The 21,818-nt window shown below is 44.9% G+C and overlaps 2 protein-coding genes across 3 annotated transcripts in view; both read left to right on the top strand.

Annotated features, from left to right (window-relative positions):
• Window positions 1–15,993, top strand: part of LOC130868256 (uncharacterized) — a 56,438-nt gene extending 40,445 nt beyond the window's left edge. The window contains exon 6 of one of the 2 annotated variants that reach the window (XR_009056509.1): window positions 15,902–15,993. The gene's annotated coding sequence lies outside the window, so the exon portion shown is untranslated. Of the gene's footprint in view, window positions 1–2,939; window positions 3,040–15,901 lie in introns of those variants that run through there. The other variant, XR_009056510.1, reaches the window with a different exon arrangement.
• LOC130868464 (uncharacterized) lies at window positions 15,906–20,901 on the top strand. The gene is made up of 7 exons (XM_057760680.1): window positions 15,906–16,066; window positions 16,214–16,378; window positions 16,528–16,698; window positions 16,841–16,998; window positions 17,676–17,788; window positions 18,849–18,978; window positions 20,766–20,901. The coding sequence occupies exons 1-6, from the start codon at window positions 15,906–15,908 to the stop codon at window positions 18,972–18,974; spliced, it is 894 nt and encodes a 297-aa protein (XP_057616663.1). The 3' UTR covers window positions 18,975–18,978; window positions 20,766–20,901.
• The last annotated feature ends 917 nt before the right edge of the window (window positions 20,902–21,818 follow it).

The raw sequence follows: 21,818 nt of genomic DNA on the forward strand, positions 1-21,818 counted from the left end.
TGTAAAATTAATGTAGTGCTACGGATTTGAAGCAAACAGAAAAGCGGTTTTGTACTGGCTTTATTTTCAGGGATATTCAGGGATGGTCTGGCTTATATGGACTGGATTGAGGTACAAGTCTCAGTCTGTCTTACTCTCTCTCTCTCTGTCTCTCTCTCTCTCTCTCTCTCTCTTGCACTCACTTGATCTCTTTCTGTCTCTGTTTATGTATCTCTCTCTCTTATATCATCTCAGTGTGTGTGTGTGTGTGTGTGCACATATGAAGGACGACAGACACAACTGGTTGTCATTCCTCAGACTGCATTCAGTGGCAGACTATGTCTCTGTGACATGGCCCACTCACTGGCCATGAACTGTCCAAGTCGACCAGGCTGGTTAGTCTGGGAATACCAGGGATTCACCTCTCTGTCTCCCAGCTCCGGGATTACAAGTGCACATTATCATGTGTTGTTTTTAACATGGGGTCTGGCGAATGAACTCATTTTCTCATTTATGTAAGTCAAACTCCCTCCTCAGGCTTGCTCCCTCCCTCCCACACCCACCTTCTCTTTGTCTCTCTCTCTCTCTCCCTCTCTCTCTCTCTCTCTCTCCCTCTCTCTCTCTCTCTCTCTCTCTCTCTCTCTCCCTTTAGTTTTTGAATCTCATACGATTTGTCGCACATTTTTTTTTAGAATTAAAGTTAGCATACAAGATATTAGGTATCTTTATGGCATTTTGAACAAATTCTATTTTAGTAGATGTGTTTCCTTCTTACCCCTCTCATATCTGCCAGCTACTCATGACCTCCCTGTAACCTCACCATTTCAGTCTCTTTTTATAGACATTTGCTTCTGTCACAGGGACACAAGGACCAATATAAGCCTAATTTCAGCCTACTAACCAGAGGCTGGTGGCCAAGTCTCATTCTCAGAAGCTGCACAGTGCCTGAGGTCCACCAGTAGACTTTGTAATCACACAAACGCCTCTCAGTGCTGGTTCTTGCATGTTGTCCAGCAGTATAACTGATAACCTATTCCGTCTTTCATAGCTCCACCCAGAGCTCCTGAATCATTCCGAAGAGAATCTCTCCGAAATTAAAAAAAAATGCTTAACTTACCTCTATGAAAATTAGTCAAAAGTGGACTGATTCTCACACACCAAGAAATAGGACACTCCTAGGTCCCTTGCAGCTCCCCAAACCATTCCCAGCAGAAGAAGCCACTATGAATGTCAATAGATTCTACGTTTCTCCCTTGGTATCTCATAGGTTTTGCTCCAAGATGCCCTGTGAGCATCAAGATCAACAGATGATTGAATCCCTTGCACAGAATAGGCTGACATTTATCCACCTCTCTACTACTGGGATAAATGTAACAGTGAACATGCAGTATTAAAAAGAGTTAGATGATTGTGAAAGTCATATGTGCCAAACATCTGTACATGTTCTGTGCAGATACAGTTTACCTCAGAGTAATTTACATGTGTGGATATATGAAGTTACAGAGGTACCACTACACATTTGATGAACTGTTTGTACATTTGTGCACAGGAAGGAGCTGGAACTTCACTGTCTAGCTTCTAGGAAAGTTTCCTAAAAATGAATTAACTTCCCAAACATAAAGTAACAAAAGTAAAACCAGCAAAAGGGGATTATGGACTAGTAGTTCTACTGTTAGAAGCAGGTGCCGCCATACCCTGCTTTGGCCCATGGGCTCTAGGCTCACACTTATATCCTTCTGCTAGTGTGTCAAACCCTTAAACTACAGAGTCCCTTCTCCAGAGATGATGGGATCCACTGAATTTTAAGAGCCATCTCTAAGTCAATTTACGTGTTGTCAAGGAAAATATGTCTTTGGTATTTGGGATGATATTGCTTTGAAACCCAGAGAAATGAGGAAAGCTTGTTTCAAGACATAAAGGCCTTCACTTATTAGGAGACTGTCCAGTGAGGAATTTGTCAAGGGAATAGTCAAGTTCTAGACAAAGTCTCAGGTGGGTTTGAATTTATTGGAAAATATTTTGTTTTGGTTGCAACTTTGAAGATAGGGATCTTGCCAAATTGGATTTGGGCATTTCAGAAAGAGACGGTGGACACATATGTTTTCCTCATGTCTACACCTGGCGTTGGACAATTCTGTATTCTGTCAATTAAGTTTTAAATAAACACGGATCGTCCAATAACCAGGCAGGATGTATAGGCAGGACAACCAGATGGGAGCTAGAGTTGGGGCAAGGAGAATAGGAGAATTCTGGGAAGGAGAAACCCACTCCTCTGCAGCCCTGTCCAGAAACCGAAGAAGCAGGATGTGACCTGCCCTGCTGTAAAAGATACTGAGCCATGTGGCTAACATAGATAGACTAATGGGTTAACATAAGTTATAAGAGCTAATACAAAGCCTGAGCTAATGGGCCAATCAGTTTATATCTAATGTAGACTCTCTGTGTGACTTTCTTTGGGATTACTAGTTGTGGGAACTGGGCAGGACAGAAGCCCCACAAACAGGCCCTCATGTTACATACACTAAAAAGTAAGTTGTAGAACCTAGAATATGCATCCCTCTGTATTAAGTGACACCACTAACATACTTCCTGAGATATCCAACTGACCTGTCTTAATTGTACAGAACAGCTTACTTGAACATCTAAGCATACTTAAATTGTAAGGACTCTTTGAAATCTACCAGTGTTTTAAAGGACTTTTGTAAATGTAAACCTACAGGAATTTGATCCAGGGTCACTAGCTCAATTAACCTCTGAGGGTAAAACATAACACTACAGTCTATAAAATGTATGAGTAAAATGACTCCTAAAGATATTCTGCTGTACTCATAGACCAGTGCCTTATCATCAGAGAGGCTTCCTCAAGCAGTAGACGGGAGCAGATGCAGAGACCCACAGCCAGACATTACATGGAGGGAGAGAGTCTAAATGGGAGGTCTCCATCATTTCCTTCCCCCCAGAGCTCAGAGAATCCCACTGAAGAGGAGTCAGCAGGAAGGGATGGAGGATATCTGAAAGATGAGGCCTTCTGCATCAACTGAGTCCCTTGCATCTGAGCACACAGAGACTGAAACAGCAAGCATTTTGCCAGCATAGGTCAGCACCGGGTCCTTTGGCATATATATTGTAGCTTATAGCTTATGATTGTTGGCTTTTCGTATATTCCAGCTCCACTTTGTGTGTCAAAATGTATTTTTTTAATCTTTTTTCTTTTGGGTACCCACCATCCAGATCCCAAATAAATCACACACACGGATGGTGTAAGAGGTCCTTCTGTGTTTGTGTTGCCTCTGTTGGTTAATGAATAAGAATCTGCCTGGACCTGTGATAGGGTAGAGTAGAGTTAGGCAGAGAAAAATAAACTGGATGCTGGGAGAAAGGCAGAGTCAGAGACACCTCATGGAGCCACCAGAGGGGAAAGACATGAGCTGCCAGCAGAACCCTGCTATGAGCCAGATTTTGCTTTCTATTCTTCCTTTCATTTTGGGGGGTTTCAAGCCAGGGTTTCTCTATAACTTTAGAGCTTGTCTTGGAACTAGATCTTAGAGACCAGGCTGGCCTTGAAATCACAGAGATCTGAAGGCTTCTGGCTTCTGATGGATGTATTTAATGGCATGTACCACCATTGCATAGCTAGTCAGCTTTTCTTAAAATATTCTATCTTTCTTTTGCCTCTGGGCTTTTTGCCTTTCTCTATTTCTGCATAACTTTTCTTTCCTTCTTATTCTGTGTCTGGCTGTGTGGCTGGGTGGTTGGCCCCTAGCATCTTCTCCTTATTATCTTGTTCCTTCTTCCTTCCAGATGTCTCCTCCTCTTTATTCTCTCTGCCTGCCAGCCCTGCCTATCCTTTCTCCTGCCTTGATATTGGCTGTTTATTTCTCTATTAGACCATAAGGAGTTTCAGACAGGCAAAGTAACACAGCTTTACAGAATAAAACAAATGCAACATAAAAGAAGGAAACACATCTTCGTGTCACTGAACAAATGTTCTGCAGCATAAAGGAATGTAGCACAATTAATAACAACCCAGAGACAGATTTTGGGGTTCAACCTGAAGGTCAGAAAAGCAAAATAGCCAGCCTCTCTACCTCAGTCTGAAATTGTGATCCCGTCTCCAGGAATCCTCATAATGAGACTGTGTCTGAGAGCTGTCTCTTCCCATCTTATATTCCTCTCTAGGGCTGGGATTAAAGGTGTGCACCACTACTTTCTGGTTTCTTGGGCAAACTGGAGTGTCTACTGTTGTTAAAAGTGGGTGTAACCACTGCCTGTTCTGTAAGGCTGACCAGGGCAGCTGTTTTACTATCTGATCTTCAAGCAACCCTCATTTATTAAAATACAAATGAAATATCACTTGGAACACATTTAACACATCATAATATAATGTTCTACAATACTTTCTCCTTTTGTCTACATAAAAAAGAAAGATTTTTAACTTTGGCATAGTCAGCTATACACAACCGATACAATTCTCAAGTAAGAAGTATATTTACAATATTCAATCCATTTGTATTTAGCAAATTCAGAGAAAACACTCCACCATCCGTCCCATCTTAGTGTTTCCAAAGTTTTATACCTAATTTACTTCCTATCATAACTACAAAACACTTAAATTTCAATTGTTTATTCTTTTAGCTCCATCAAAGACTCCAGAAGGAATTATTATTACCTGACAACAGAGACATGAGCCTGGACAGTCATCCAAAGTTCCTCTGCAATGTTGGGGCATCCATCTTCAGCCACAGGTCTAGAGTATCTGGCAGACTTTGCAGCGAAGCTGGAAATAGTAAGGCAAAGTTCATCAGTTGATTCCCTCTGTGTCCTGAACAAGGTCTGGGGGACTCTTCTGTGGAGCCTGAACCCTGAAGGACAGTCCCACCTTAATTTAGCAGAGTTCAGCAGTCACTTTCCTGTGGGTCCTGCATGTCCTCTTTATACAGCACACAGTCAAGCAGTCGAGGCAAAAGCAGTCTCTCGACCAAATGGCTAGCCGTGCCACAATGAAAACAAACTACTGTTGAGTTTATTTGATGCCCATCATTTTCTCTAAAGTATCTTGTCCTGCCAGGAGCAGATGTGTCTGATTGTCATGAAAAGCCCTAAGTTAGCAAAATATTTTAAAGCCATATTCTATAGGTCTTTGATGTGATTGAAGTCCATTTAGCTAGCTAAAAATATACCCATTTAACCTTGAAAACCTACCTAATGTGACTTGAAGTTTACGTGTTATACATTAACAGCTAACATCATTTCTTAATAATGCATTCCATTTTGAAATGAATGACATAATCACAATACCCCAACAAGAGGAGAAATAGATAATATATTGTGTAACAAAATTAACTGTAAATTTGTATCACTATACTAAAATTCATGCCAATAAAAATATCTGATGTTAATAATTGTCTTTTCATCCTATACTATATGACTATGTTCTCCTAAATTATAACAAATATGCATAACCCACCAAATAACCAAAATCAACCCACACAAACCTACTCTTTCTTGGGAATGTGGGCATCATATTTTTTCTAGATTTCGTCCTGATCTCTGTGAGCAAAGGCATTTTAAAGGTCCTTGAGAAAATCTAAGATAATGGTCAAGTCCTAGAAAGACCATCTCTAACTTCTCTTGATATATATCACCTGTTATGTTTCAGGAGGTTTTCAGAATCAAACCTTATCCATATCATTCCTGAAGGAATCCATAGCCTCCCTACTCCTGTGGGAACAAAACTCCAAAGCATATTTTACTTCCATTTAACATTTATTAACTTCTTGTTAGCTTAAGATGGCTCTATCGTATCTAAGTAGTCTCAACCCTGCAATCCTGCTCACAATCCCATGTCTCCTAGCACCTGTATCTTGCCCATCAACAACCAAATATTCAAAATCAAGACAGTACTATACAGGATCCAGAATCCCTGTGTACTTCCCAAATTTAGTGACTTTTTCTTTCATAATAATTTTGCTGTCTCTAAAGACTTTATATTTTAACTACTTATTTCTTTCTGTGACTGTCTGTACCCATTTGCTTTTCTTTCTTTTGCCTACACACATTTTAAAACACACTGGAACCTGTTTAAAGGTTTTTCCTTCCGGATCTCTTTCACTGCATACCTTTTGGGCTTTATTTTTCCACATGAGCAAAAAACTGCCAAGCTGTGAGGCTAGAACATCTGTGCAGCATTGGTGGCTTGCTCAGGCTACTTCTCAGGTCTGGAAAGTCAAGTGCAAAGCTCACAGCCTGGTCAGAGGTTTGTGAACAAGAACTGCATTATCCCATTCTAAGTATGCCTGCTGGTACCTAAGTTGGCACAAGCAGTGTTTAGTTAGCTTGCTGCTTCTCTTTTTTGTTTACTGCTGCTGGCCTAAAAGCAGTGCCTCTTAGAAAAGACGTCCTTTTTCTCTTTCTTTCTTTCTTTCTTTCTTTCTTTCTTTCTTTCTTTCTTTCTTTCTTTCTTTCTTTCTGTCTGTCTGTCTGTCTGTCTTTCTTTCTTTTATTTTTTTTTGTTCCTGTGTACTTTGTCCCTACATGGAAATTTGTCCCAATGTTGGGCACAAAAATATTTTTAGCTTTTCTTTTACTCTACTCCCACATTGGGCACCCAAATGTTATTTGTTGTAATTTTAGTCTTTGCTCTTTCATCTTTTGGGGGCCTGCTGCCCAGATCCCAAATAAATCAGAGAAATGAAGGTGTGTTATTTCTTATAAATGCTTGGCCTTAGCTGGCTCATTTCATAGCCAGCTTTTCTCAACTTAAATTTTCCCATGTAGCTTTTGCCTGTGGGCTTTAATCTTTCTCTATTTCTGCATTTATTTTTTTCTCATTATTCTGTGTCTGGCTGTGTGACTGGCCCTTAGAGTCCTCTCTTTGTTATCTAGCTCCTTGTCCTTCCTCCCAGATTTCCCCTCCTGTTTGTTCTCTCTGCCTGCCAGCCCTCCCTATCATTGTTCCTGCCTTTCTGTTGGCCATTCAGCTCTTTATTTAATCATCAAGAGTTTTAGACAAACAAAGTAACACAGGTTCATGGAGTGTTAACTAAAGATGCCATAAAAAAATTCAACACGTCTTTGCAAAATTAAACAAATGCTCCACAAGATAAAGAAATGTACCTCATCTTAAAATAATGTGCAAGAACAGTTTAGTGTTTTTATGGGACTCTTAATCCTGAGAACGAGTTGGTCTCTGACTCTTGTGCGTGCTCTTGGGGATCTTCTCCTCCTTTTGGTTTGCCATGTACAGTTTTGATATGATAGTTTTTGTTTCATCTCAGTGTGAATTTTGTTCTGTCATGTTTGGGTGCTATGTCTTAGAAGCCTTTTAATTTCTTATGAGAGAAAAGGGGAATGGATCCAGAGAGGAGGGCAGGTGAGAAGGAACTGGGAGGAGTAGACCGGTAGAAACGAAACCAAACCCATATTGTATAAAAATGAATCTATTTGCAATAAAAGAAAGGAATTTAAAAACTATCATGGATAATCAAAAATGAATAAAATCAAGCAGCTGATGCCTAGTCATCTACACTTTTTATGATCAAAGGAAAGGTATTTATAATGACAAGGAAAAGTATCAGCACCATAACCCCAACATCAAGTTCTCAACCCAAAGGAGATTTATTTGCTCCAGCGGGACAGAGGGATGTAAGGGATAAGGGACAAAGGCAGGAGATAGAGGAAGAAAGAGAATGGGAAGGGTACCAGGGAAAGTTGGAAGAGATATTTGTCCCAGAGTGACAAAAGACTGTCTCTGGATAGAGAAGTGGGGCAGATGTGGCACATAGGCAGGTAATAAAGATAAAAGGGAAAATTCTGCATTACAATGAAGTTTTAAATTTTAATTGGGCATGTTAATTAGGTGGACCGAATGGGGCTTTTGATTGCCAGATTTCAATACTTTGATTGCTGGATCTTGGGAGTCAGCCTCGGGAAGGCGGTTTGGCCAGATAAGGGAGTGGACCTTAAGGGCCAGCCAGCTTCAGGTAATATAATCCAATTGGGGAGAAGGGTATGGCCTGCCAGAGCCCCCTGTCTTAGTGGGTTTATGTCCCTTCAATAATGTGGTCCATCCTGTGATCTGGAATCATACTGAGGGCATGTGCTTGTTTGTTTCATACATCTCATTCCGGAGCTCACCATACAGCTCACAAAATAGTCCGTGGTGACTTCAAACTTGTGGTAATCCCTTTAACCCAGGCTTCTTAGGGATGGAATTGAAGAAATAGGGCATGGCCATCTTGCCTCGCTGTGGGCATGGCTGCTTTTGTTGTTTTTGTTGACTATTACTTTAAGATCTACACTTCCCAACAAGACACCACTTTGGAAGTCTTTAAAAAATGTTTATGGGAGATTTGTTGAAGGAGCTGTGGTCTGCATTCCTGCCACCTGGCTCCCGGCCACCTGGCTAGCTTATGCCCTGAAATAACAACACACAAACTGTATTCATTTAAACACTGCCTGGCTCATTATATCTAGCCTCTTCTTGGCTTACTCTCATATCTTCCTTAACTTATATTTAGTAATCTGTGTAGCACCACGAGGTGGTGTCTTACCAGGAAAGATTCAGCATGTCTGACCTGAGTCCATCTTGGGCTGGAGCTTCATCGCATCTGCCCCAGAGAGGAGAGGCATGGCGTCTGGATCACTTTCTTTCTTCCCAGCATTTTGTTCTGTCCACTCCACCTACCTAATTTTCTGACCTATCAGGCCAAGCAGTTTTCTTTATTGATTAACCAATGAAGCAACGGATTGGCAAATGACCTTCCCACATCAGAGATTTTTCTTTTTTTTTCGTCTCAAGGTGGGCCTTTGATACATCTCTTTCTGTCTTTTATTGTGTTGTTTTTTTGTACACCAATCTTGCCATCTCTGTTCCTCAAAGATGCGGATAGGTTCAGACTAACTGGGTTAATGATAGAGCTTTTTGTTTCAAGGAGATGATTGCTTTCAATTGCAGGGGTGTGTAATAATTAGTTTTGGCCTTTCAGTGTGCCCTGTGTGTATGTGTGAGTATATTCATCTGGGTGCATGTGTGTACTGAGGAAACATTTAGTTGAGGTGGCTCACTTACACTTCAGAGCTTCAGTCCATTAGCATCATGGCAGGGTGCATGGCAGCATTTAGGCAGACATGTTGCTGGAGCTGAGACTGCTTACATCTTGACTCAGAGACACTAGGAAGTCAACTGTGTGTCACACTGAGTATGCTACACCAAAGGAGACCTCAAGCCCACCCCCCACAGTGACATGTTTCCTCCAACAAGACCATAGTTCCTAATAGTGCCACTTCCTTTGGGGGCCATTTTCTTTCAAACCACAACAAGTTCAGCAGTCATTTTTCTGTGGGCCCTGAATGTCCAGTTCATACAGCATAACATCAAGAAGTCCATGCAAGAGGAGTTTCATGCACAAATGTCTAGCAAACTTCATAAGAAGACTCTTCGATGCCCCTCTTCCTCTTGAAGTACATTGGTGCTGCCAGGAACAGATGTGTCTCATTGTCATGAAAAGCCCCAAGTTCTTTAATCATTCTGTCATCTTTGCAAGATCTGAAGAATATCTATACATCTGAAATACATCTGTATATCTAGAAATTAAATGACTACAAGCTTGACTAATATAAATGATTATCAATTAGCCTTTATTTCTTAATTGTCCATTATATTTTCATTTATATTTTAAAGATTTATTTATTTATTATGTATACAGTATTCTGTCTACATGTATTCTATAAGCCAGTAGAGAGCACCAGATCTCATTAGAGATGGTTTTGAGCCACCATGTGGTTGCTAGGAATTGACCTCAGGACCTTTGGAAGAGCAGTCAGTGCTCTTACCCTCTGAGCCATCTCTCCAACCCCCATTATATTTTTAAACGAGCTTCACAAACACAATACCTTAATCAAGAGGAGAAATATATACATATATATATACAACAAAATTGATCATAATTTTTTTGTCAATAAAACAAAATCCATACCAATGCAAAGTATTGCTCTCCATATTATGCCCTGTAAATGTACGCAAACATTTATAAACAACATTTGGGAGGTTGGGTGCTGTTCTCCTCAAACTCCTTCCTTTCTTTATTGGACAAAGAAACATTAGGGGGTGTTCACAGCGATGTTTTGAGGGGGTCTTTGTCCATCAAACTACATTAGTCTAAAAGGAATCCACATGTTTTCATCTTCTGTGGAAACAAAAGGAGAACCTCTTTTCCAAGTCAAAGAATCCTTAGATCCAAATTTTGAAGTCAAGATACTTGTAAAATATATATGGTGGTTTAGCTTAGCAGCCCGTACAATGAAATGTCTCTCTGTACTTGTTTCACAGTGAAAAATTCAAAGTATGCACAATAATATACATAATCCAGACTCTGTGTATTTTCCATCTTTATGTGGCTTATGTTTCTGTACTCCATTGATCCATGAGTGACTGTGTTCTGTCTGTTTAAAGATTTTGTTTTATTTTTTGAAACCATTTACTTCCCTTTATAACTCTCTATATACTTTTTCCTCTCTTTTTCAAACCAAAGTTATTTTTAAAATATGCTGTATCTCATTTAGAGGTCGTTTATGTCTGAAACTGTCCTGTTGTGCATGTGTAATTCTTTTCTGACCAGGACCGCTTCTTAAAATGCTAAGTGGTTTGGCTGGGACTAAGGTTGCTTTGCCTTTTGGCTCTGCCCAGTCTAACATGGATGGTAGGGGACTGTTTACTGCCTCTGAGACTGTTGGGTGGGAGCTGTCCTCACCACCTCAACTCTGGTAACCAGTTGGCCCATGCTGCCATCATGTGACTTGGAACATGCTGCCTACAAACCCCATTCAAGTGTTCGACCTCCTGAAAGAGCAAGAGTTCTCACTGGCAGCAGGAAGCAGGAAGCTGCCATACAGCTTTTTTTTGCTGCTCCTGCTGTTGCTGCTGCTGCTAAATCAGGAAGACCTATCTTAAAGGAGCCTCAGTGCGTTACCTCGCTATCAGCAATCAGAATCCATTGCCAATTTGCCGTTGATGTTGGCTCATTCCTTCCTGGCTCCCTAGATTTGAAATAACCACACACAATCTATGTTAATTAAATCACTGCTTGGACTATTAGCTCCAGCTTCTTATTGTCTAGCTCTTACTTCTTAAATTAACCCATTCCCATTATTATGTGTATCGCCACATGGCTGTCCCTTGCCAGCAAGGTTCCGGTGTATCTGTCTGTGGGCAGCAGCTCCATGGCTTCTCTCTGACTCTGTCTTCTTTCTCTCAGCATTCAGTTTACTTTTCCTGCCTAGATCTATTCTTCCCTGTCATATGCCCTTTTGCCAGTTTCTTTATTCATTAAGTAATAAAAGCAACACATGTATAGAAGGACTTCCCACAGCATTTAGGCAAAAAAAAAAATATCAAAAATGGTGGGAAATGTCAATGCGGGGAACAATATGGACAGGCACGGTTCTAAGATTTTGGTGCCCATGCAACAACAAGCAAGTAATATCTGACGCCCAGTCCTCAAATTTCTCATCAGTAAATAGAGATGTAATAATATCTCACTCCAGAAATTAACTAACACATTTTTTAGGACCTGCGTGATGTCAGGTACAATGACATAGTGTTAGAATACTCATGGGGTCTTATCCATTGTTGGCTCATCCCCCAAAAGTAACTCGTGTCTAGACCGTGGGGTCTATGAGGGCATATGGCCAGTATTGCATCCCCACTGCCTTAGCCTCCTGCCACACACAATAGAGGAGCTTAAAGTGACTGACTGATGAACTGCAGCACAGTTCCCAAAAATTGAAGCTGCCCATGAGTAGCAGAGATGTTTGGGTTCAGTCCTTTAGAGTCTGTGGAAGTTAATGTAGGGGAAAGAATCATCATGGCAGTGTCCCCCAGGACGGAAATACACTAAAATGCTGGGCAAGCATGGATCAGACAAAAATTCCTGGTGTATAGAAAATAATCGGCCATAGCTGTTGGATTTTATTGCATTTTTAAAAATTCTTGGCCAGGAAAACAAAGCTCAGTTCAGATGAGACTTCTGGGGATGGAAGGGGACTTGAGAAGGAGGTGTGTGCTGCTAAGTCATGCAGTTGCTTGCTCTCGAGTGCAAACAACAGTGTGTGTGAAATTTAGAATATGCCAAGCATATGCTATCCCTGGTGGTACACACTTCTTTTCAATTAAAAGTAAGCTTAGCCTTAGCTAGCAATATCGGGAAGTATCTATAAATGCCATATGCTGTGTTCACAAAAAAGCAAGTAGAGTCACAAGTGCTTCCATGCAGACACAGTGCATTTGTGGTTTATGTAACAGATCTTTGACAACTGCACGAGGGATGTTTATTAATCTTTTAAAGAAACGGGCAAGGAAAAAGCAAGAAAGGAAGGAATGAACGAGTGTAGGGAGCAGAGAAGAGAGGAAGACGGGCAGGAAAGGAAGAAGGTAGACTGGGAGGGTGCGCGGATGAAGAGAGGCTTTGAAAGTGACTACAGAAAGGGAGAGCTGGAAAAAAGTATTTTCATCTGAAAATGTTGGTGACATTTTACTAACAGCGGCAACAACTCAAACAAGGCCCTCCATCCCCATCCTTAATCCTTATTAGACTGCCCTCTGTGGAGCCACGCTAACCCTGAAAACAGCAAGAACAAGAGCCACAAAACAGAACTGGTTTTAATTGAGCGAGATGCACAGAAAAGACTCAGAGCCTGTGCACGCGCGTGTGTGTGTGTGTGTGTGTGTGTTGTAATATTATGGATTTTATGTAGTGGCTGACTTTTGGAACAGTGCACCATTTAGAATGGTCCAGTGTATGACTGTCAGTTAAAATCAAGTGATGTTTTTCTGCCAAGCAGATATCAGACAGGAGAGTGACGCTACTCTAAAGTGTTCTGGGATAAGAATGACACAAGGTGTACCAGATAGAATGTGCAAAAGAGGAAACTAAAACATAAAGTGGAGCATACAAAATATGACAGAACCACAGGGAGAGGCGTCCTGACCTGATGACGAGGAAGGCCAGGTATTCTGTGGATAACCTGCTCCCTCTAAATTTGTCCACAGAATCAAAGGAAATGTGGTCTGAAGTCTTCGCAGCCGAGAGTGTACTGGGGAACTGGCATAGGAGACTCACATACAAGTGGAAGAATAAAAGAAAGGGAAGAGGAAAGTTACATTTGGGTCTGTGGAACAAGAAATAGGAATGTTTCCTAGCAGACATCGTGTCCTGCAATGGACTGACAAACAGACAAAGGAACAAGCAAACAAACAAGCAAAAAACTTGTGTCAGTGTGGAATTAGCAGAGAAACCGTGGGATTTATCTCTGGCACAGGAAAGAGAGCTCAGAGACAGTCTCAAACAAGGCGGAGGGAACAGCGTTCCCAGACATGCAAGTGTTCTCTGAGGGATTTAAGATGGCTACCGCTGAAAGAGAAAACATAATGTGAGGACAGATGGACGTCCACGACAAGCAAACACGCCGATCTTTGAAAGGGCAAATTACAGTTTAGCAAGGAGACCTACGACTCAAACTGCATGCACACCTCAGGCAGGCACATGCAGAGACACCCATCGCCAAATGGAAGCGATTTTCGCAACCACCACTAGAGAGTGCAAACCTTAATTTGTTCCTCCCAGGCTAAAGGCGGGATCAGTTAAGTGAGCACCCCTAACCACTAGAGCCTACATGTCCCACCTGCCCTGTAGGAGGAAGTGGGTCTCAGAGCCACCACCCGGGGGCGGGATTCAAGGAATGTGCTGTTAGCTCATTGGCCTCTGTGGCAAGGCAGTAGGTGGAGCCAAATACCGCCCAGTCGCCAATGAGGACTGAGGAGAGAGGCTCGAGGACCAGAGCTGAGGTTTCTCTGGAGGGCTCAAGCCCCTTTTTCTGAAGGACCGGCAGAGTTTCTCTAAGTATGACCTGCGTATTCTTCTGTGTCTTTTTCTTCTTCTCTTCCTCATGCTAAGGTGCCAATTTCCCTCAGCTTTAGGCCTCTTTAGGCGAAGCCTGCTGGAGATGGGCGACAACGCGGACGACCGCGCCTCACCGGAGCCCGGCCCCTCTACCCACACAGGCTATGCCCAGGCCCCACAGGCCCTGGCGCGACCCCTTCAGAGAGCACCTATCTCCGGGTCGCCTGGCGGTCTGGCAATGGCCATCGAGGCGGGGAGAGGGTGTGAGGGAAGAGAAGCAGCTATAACAGGGTCCCAACCTTCGAAGTGTTGAGGCGCGTCTGCAAGACTGGTGTACAACTGGGGAGAGAATGTGGGTTTGGCGAAAGAAGAGGGCCTGTGTCGAGCCGACAGAAAGCTGAGTCTGCCGGATACTTTGTCTTTGGGCTAGGTCAGGGACCGGTACTCTGCATGGGCTTCAGAAAACATCTGTCCCCTGTAGAATGCTGGGAAGGAAGAAAGGGTAAAAGAATGTAACCGAGAGAGATCTGGGTGGAATTCGCGAGACTACTGTTTGTTTGAAACCCAGCATGTCACTAGTTAGCTCGAGTTGCCCTCAGTCGTGATGCCCGCTACCCCAGGTTGATGGGTAGGTATGACTCCCGTGTCCCCTGCCTTCAGAAAGGCAGAGTGATTTCATGAGCAGGTGTGGGAGTGGTCTGCGGGACAAAAGGATAATCTTTTGAAAGGGAGAGCAAGGTGGTGATAAAGATTAAAGTGTGTTGTGAAGGAAACTCGAAGGGAGAATGAAAGGAAATTGAACACTGGGCACCCATGAGACTACTGAGTGATTGGTGAATATTTTCCCATGTGTGGAGGGAAGGGATGGAGGGCACCTGGGAAGACAGCCTTCAGCTTCTGGGCTTTGGTGTGAACGTCGAGGGAGGCCTGGGGCTTCCTGTGTGTGAAGGTGTTGTGAGTCTGAGGCGATCGACCCTGTAAAGGAGCCAATGCCAAGAAATTCTTGGGGGTGATGGTGAGGGCAGGTGCTGGGGGAGTGGACAACCCGGTGAGGGTGGAGACTCTGTAGGCACAAAAGGGAGACAAGGGCCAAGGGAAACCGTGGCAGGACAAATTGATAGTAGTAGTAGTAGTACTGGAGGGCCTGTTAGAGAATATTCTAGCCACCAGAGAGGGGTTATTTTTGTTTGTTTGTTTGCTTGCTTGCTTTGTTTCGTCTTATTTTCTTTTTGCTAAGATAAGAGCACTAACTCTTTTTCTTTCCAAGATTTTTATTACATTTTAAAATTTATTTTACATACCAACCATAGTGTCCCCTTCCTCCTCTCCTCCCAAGCCCTACCATCACCTGCGTTCTACCCACCCCAATCCACTCCTCAGAAAGTGTAAATCCTCCCATGGGAGTCAACAAAACGTGGCTCAACAAATTGAGGCAGGACCAAGTCCCTCCCCCTTGCATCAAGGCTGAGTGAGGTAGTCCATTATAGGGAACAGTTTCCCAAGAGCCAGCTTACGTGCCCGTGACAGATCCTGGTCCCATGGTTACGGGCCCTACGTACAGACCAAATTACACAACTGTCTCCCACATGCAGAGGGTCTAGGTCAGTTGGTCTGGTGTCTGTGGGCTCCCACAAGCTAGGGTCACAGTCTCTGTGGGTTTTCCCATCATGATCTTGACCCCTCACACACTCCTTGCTCATATAATCCCCTCCTCCTCTCATCAGCTGGACTCCCACAGCTCAGCCCAGTGCTTGGCTGCGGATCTCTGCATCTGCTTCCATCAGTTACTGGATGAAGGTTTATGATGGCAATTAGGGCGGCTATCAATCTGGTTAAGAGGGGAGGCCATTTCAGGCACCCTCTCCACTATTGCTAGGAGTCTTATCTAGGGTGATCCTTGTGGATTCCTGGAAGGTTTCCTGGCACCAGGTTTCTCCCTAACATCATAATGCTACCGTTTTCATTGGAAGAAGCAATTACTCTCAGGCCTGGGGATACAGTGGTATTTCTGCTCTCCACCCCAGAACCATGGAGCAGCAAGACAAAGTGGACGTGGCCTGTGGTCCCTCCGACTCGGAATGTAACATGGGGAACGAGACTGGAGCCCCACTGGTCGTTGGTCCTGGCCTCAGAGGACGTGCCAGCCGCCGTGGCAGAGGCCGCAGTTGTACCACCAGAACCCAGGCCAGGTGAGAATCTTACCTTCCTGTAAGTATGGTGTCTAAGTAGGGGAGGGGGTACAGATGCTTTGCAAGTGGAGATACTCTGGTCTGGGGAATACACAGGGGAATACAGTGGCCATGGTGGTACAATGGCTTTTCGGCTCTCCACCCCAGACCCTTGGAACAAAAAGACAAAGTGGGTGTCTGCTTCTGGCCCCGCAACTCAGAGTGTAGCATGGAGAACAAGACTGGAGCTCCAATGGTTGTCGGACCTGGTCTCAGGGGGCCTGCAAACCACCGTGGCAGAGGCCACAGATGTGCCACCAGGACCCAGGCCAGGTGAGTAACCTGCCTCCTCGTGAGTATGGTGTCTAGACTGGGGAGAGGGTCAGGCTCTCTCTGCCCACGGGTATACAGCGTCTTGGGGAGATACTCATGGAGATGCAGTGGCCGTGGGAGTACAGTGGCATTTCTGCTCTTCACCCCAGAACCATGGATCAAAGCAACCAAGTGAATGTCTGCTTCTGGCCCTCCAACATGGAATGTAAAACGGGGAATGAGACTGGAGCCCCACTGGGAATTGAACCTGGCCTCAGAGGACATGCAAGCCGCCCTGGCAGAGGCAGAGGCCACGGTCATGCCACCAGGACGGAAGCCAGGTGAGAATTCCACCCCTCACACTCTCAGGTCTTTGAGTGTCTCAGATGTGCTGCCTCTTTTTGGGTATCCTGTGTGAGTTGGGGAGGCGGTCAGGCCACCTTTGCAGAAAACTAACAGGAGTCCTCCATACCCCTACTGTAGGGAACACAGCGAGGCCCTGCCTGCTCTGGGTTCTGAGAAAAGGATGCATGGTGCACTGCTAAAGAGAAGAGAGACTCGACTACTAAGGACGACAGAGGCTGTGGCCGGCAAACCCCTCTGTCAGGGCAAGAAGTCCTCTGCCAAAGCGAGAGGTCACGGTGAGTGTCCTCGGCTGGGGAGGGAGCCTGGGTTTGATTGGAGGGAAGTACAGCATGAGCAACTCTGTAGCCAGCCCTGTCTGTCTGAGAACTGCAGTGTGACCCTGAGCGAGTGCATCCTGGACCTCAGTGCCCCAGGTAGAAGACATGGTGTCAATGATAACAGCACTAGTTTACAGGAAGCAGAGATTTGGGGTGGGCTCTTTGAGCAGGTCATTGTGAGGAGTTCTCAGAATGGGGGTGAGTATCTGCAGGAGAGGCTGGCGGGCAGCCAGCAGGTAGGAACTGGTGGTCTTTTTACAGCTGACAATGAGAACACTGCATGCCAGCCTGAAGTCTTGCCCCTCACAAGCCCCCAGGAGGTAAGGAGAATCTGTTGCTAGAGTGGGCGGCTCCTGCCTTTCACTGTCAAGTCCCTTTCAGCTGTGTCTTAAAGTCAGGGCTTCCACCTCTACCACTTGGTCAGCACACAGCCTTGTGTGTGACCCTGGGAAAGGGCACTTCCCCTTGGGCCTCAGTCTCCTCAGGGCTAGTAGACCATGCTGAGATTGGAGGGGGGTTCTGCAGGCTCTTCAGACCCCTGACATTCTGGGTTCCTGCCCTCAGCCTAAAATTTTCCCAGCCCTTTTTTTCCTGGCTGGCCTGGAACCCAATCCCTGTGGTCCTTGTCTCTGCAGGAGAGCTCCCCAGCGCCTCCATCCCTCTGCTGGCCCCCAGCATTTTCACCTGCACCCAACGTGACAACGACCTTGGGCCAGCAATTGATTGCTTTGCCTTCCATGGTGCTCCCTGAGTCTTTTGCCTTGTCTAACCCGTGAGTAGAGAGGGACCATGGAGCCGGCTGTGTCTCCTGTCAGTGTGTGTCTGTCCAGCCTCGGGATTGCTGCAGTAGGAGAAGCAGGAAGAGGATGATAGTGGGAAGGAGAAGGCTGGGTGTCAGGCCGTGGGGGCAAGGACAGGGTCCTCTCCTGATTTGACAGCTCCTACACCAGAGACTTGTTACAAGTGGCTTTATTTTCCAAGCATCCGTTTCCTAGTGGGCATTTTGTCAAAAGCACCCTATACCTCTGGCACTGAAGAAATCACCAGCACAAGGCCTGCCACACAGTGGGCCTTCAACACGTGGGCACTGTTTCTCCGCATGGCTACAGATGGGTGAGACAGAAGGTCCTGGTGAAAACTAGGGTCATGGTGGCGAGGGCCACAGAGGGCCGGGAGAAAGTCCAGAGGCCATCAAGTAAGCCTCCTGGAAGTGCTGTGGTGGCTGGGCAAAATGCTGGCAAGAACCAGTCCCTGAAAACAGGAGGCCAGCATTTCTCTGCAGGGACTTTGTAGATTATAATGCAAAAACTGGTGGATCCCTGATGTCTTCCTCAATGTGTATCTGGGAATTAAAAGGGGCTGGTGACAATTAATGTCTCAGGAAAAACGTGTCAGACGGGGCGTGGAAAGGAAAATAGGCTGTGCAGGACAAAGGACGTGCCCAAGCCATGGGTTCTATGTTCTCCACAGTCCTTCGAACTCCTACCTTCTGGTACTGCAGAAACCTTGTCAGTCTCAATGGATCGGTGCTGCCCACCCATCCAAGTGTTTAATCCCCTCCCCTCTTCTTTCCAGATGCATGGATCAGACCTCCCTGCCGTGTTCCTCCATGGAGTATCATCCACCAGAGACACAGGTCCCTGCAGAGAAGTTTGGGCTCCAGAATGTTGGGCAGGAGGAGCTAAATGGATGTGTCGAGGAGACCGCCTTGGGGTTGGGAGCAGCTGGCCACTGGAAGGGCATTTGTACTTCTGAGAAGAGGTGGTGGGTGCCCAGCTCCTGTTCTCCTCACATCCGTTTCTTTACAGGGGCCCGTTACCTCCGACCAGGCCTCGGTTTCTGCCACCTTCCAGTGTGAGGAGATACTGGAGGCTGCCGCGGCCCTGATGACTCTGAAGAACTCTTCTTGGTCCTGGCGCCAGACCCACAGCTAACCAGGTAGCTGGCTTCTTAAACAGGACCATGGGGTGGAGATGGGTGGGAGATGGGAGGCTCTGTGGCATTTGGTCATAGCTGGGCATATGGGGGTATGTTGGTAGTTTGAATGACTTTGGGGCTGGGTACCCCAGACTTCTGGAGCAGACTTCAGAGAGGGCACTTGATGATTGCTCAGAGAACGCTCAGCTCCTCTAGTTTTGTGCTCAGCAGCAAGCGGCTGGTGTCCTGATGTCCAGAGAGAGAAGGAGACAGAGGCTCTTGAGGGTTGCAGGCACTAGACCCAGGGCAGGCCGCATGTGACATGGAAGAAATAGAATGAGCCAGGATCCTGCTTCCTCACTCAGGCCCCATGTCCCCATTCTACTGCACACCGTAGTGGTCTGTAGAAGACATACATGGAAGGAGATATAGTCTCTGGTCTCAGGGGGAATCTCAGTCCAGATGTGCAGCCTGGGTTCCTGCTCAAGGTGTATTTTGCCACCAAATCTCAAACAGCCCACCCAGAGGGCAAGGGCCTCATCAGCCGAGGAGCCAACTAAACCTGTAGTGTCTCTGGAAAGCAAGGCTGGACACTGTCGAGCACAGAGGCAAATGGGGCCTAGGGAGTGTAGGAGGAAGCCACCCTGGACAGCCCTGCTGGAATGGAAGGGTCAGGATGAAGCTGGAGAGGTGGCTGGCTGATCACAAGGCCCTGACAAGGGTAGGGGAGGAATCCTAGGCCAGGGCTTCTTGAAGCCTCCTGTCTGGAAACCCCTTTCCAACTGAAGACATGTCTACTGGACCCACGTATATAGGCACGAAGGATAGACATACAAACAAACATTCACAGACAATAAACTATAAAGAAATTTAATTCAATACTAATCCTCGGTGTACATGTAATTTCCCATTTACTAAAGATAAATGTGAATGCCAAGGAAGTGGACGTGCTTGTTTAATTTTGCCCAAAGAGTTAAATCTTAACCCAAAATTGGACACTGTGGGGCACAAAGTATTTTCCACATTTTTCAGAGTGGATTGGTACTTTTAATTTATAATCGTCACAGCCGAGGATGCTGCTTCACAAAGATCTGAGTGAAAAAATGGCAGAAGTATGTCTAGGGCCTCTTCTCAAGTGTCAGGAGTACCGCCCTAATCCCAAGCTAAAGCTCATCTGACAGTTTGTCACAGGCTTCAAGTCAGCACCCCAAACAGCGGTTTTAAAGTCAAGCATCCTAAAACATGGTGAGGAACCACAGAAGGAAAATATTTAGAGACTACTGTTTGCCTCATTTAAAACACCATGTTTCCATTAGAGCCCTCAAACAGGTCTCAAAGCAACTTTTAAACAGGAAGGCCATCCTCTGACTTTTCCATACCAGCACTTACTAAGAAACACCAGTGTGTGTTCCCCCTCCTCTTCTCTGTCTCTTTCTCTCCTCGTCTCACTGTCTTACACACACAAACACACACATACACACACACACACACACACACACACTTACAAGTCTGTGCATGCACATCTAGGCCAGGAGGACTAGGTAATGGAAATCCAAAGAGTTTTCCTCACATCAGGAAGGTTATATTTAGAGGCCATGGGCTTGACTGGAGTAGTTTGGTGGCCTGTGATGGAGGAATCAGGAAATGTGAGGCTGGAGGTGGGAATCCAGGCAAGAATATGTCTGTCCACTTGTGTCAGTGACAAATCTTCAATTGTGGGAGACAAAGAAGAAAGGGTGTGAGTCAGGAAAGGGATTTGGGGATTTGTGATCCTTAGGTGGTCCTCATCCCAACCTTTCTCTCTTCAGGTCTTGCATGAGTGGAGCAGTGAAACCTCCCAGCCCATGCTTGTGACTGGGATCCAAGGCAGGCGACCTCTTGCTTCCTACTGAGCATCTGCACTGCACCACTCTCTTGAGCTTAAGGGCCCAGAGGAGGGAGTGCAGGTTTGTTCAAGGACTGAGTAGTTGATAAATTACATGATACCTGTCTGAAATGCTTAAATGTGCTTTGTAAACCTTCAGGCATTTCATAAGCTTTCAGACTCTTCAAAATGTAGAATCTTGGCTTACATAGTATGTTTTTGTACCTTCATCCCTTGTTCCTTTGGAGGCTAGCACTTTTTAGTGTATGTTCTGTAGATAATATGATAATACGGCCCATCCATTGGTGGGTTTCTGCGTGGTTTGGTTTGCATTTGTTTTGTGATTGTGTATGTGCCTGGGAGCTCTTGTACTTAATATCTGCATTGTAGATACAAGAGATGTTTCAGTTTGTGTCTAGGCCTGTGTATATGTATAAATAATCAAACATTGTTGAGAAGCACTACTCAGGTCTTCACTGAAACTGGCTACACCTTCCCCAATGGTCTCTCTTCTGGGACTCTGACCCTACCACTTGTTCGAAGCGTAACCACTCGGCATGCCTGTTAATGTCTTTAAAAGCTGTACCACACCAAATAGAGACCCTTACACCTTACTAAGCAGGGCTGTAGCATACACTTTTGCCTTGGATCCCTCTGGATTCTTTGGGTTAAGGCTTCAATCCAGCCCCTGACATCAATATATTGAAAGAATCTGAAATGTTTAAGCAAAATTTCATTTTCAATCCCCTCCCTTGGGCGTCGCCTCCGTCCTGACTCCATTTCCAAAAAAGCCTACCAAATGGTAAACCTTCCTCAGAGATGGTCAAAACCACTCCCACATGGTATTGAAACAGTAATCCAGAACAAACAAGTGGTTTTCTGGTCTTCCTTCTTCTAACTCTCTGGGACCTTTGCTATCCATTAAACCTGGATTTTTTCTAATTAATTTTTTGTTTGTTTGTTTGTTTGATTTGGATTATTGGGTTGGTGATGAGAT

This window comes from Chionomys nivalis, chromosome X (genome assembly GCF_950005125.1).
Source record: "Chionomys nivalis chromosome X, mChiNiv1.1, whole genome shotgun sequence".
In the NCBI taxonomy this organism is placed as follows: Eukaryota; Metazoa; Chordata; class Mammalia; order Rodentia; family Cricetidae; genus Chionomys; species Chionomys nivalis.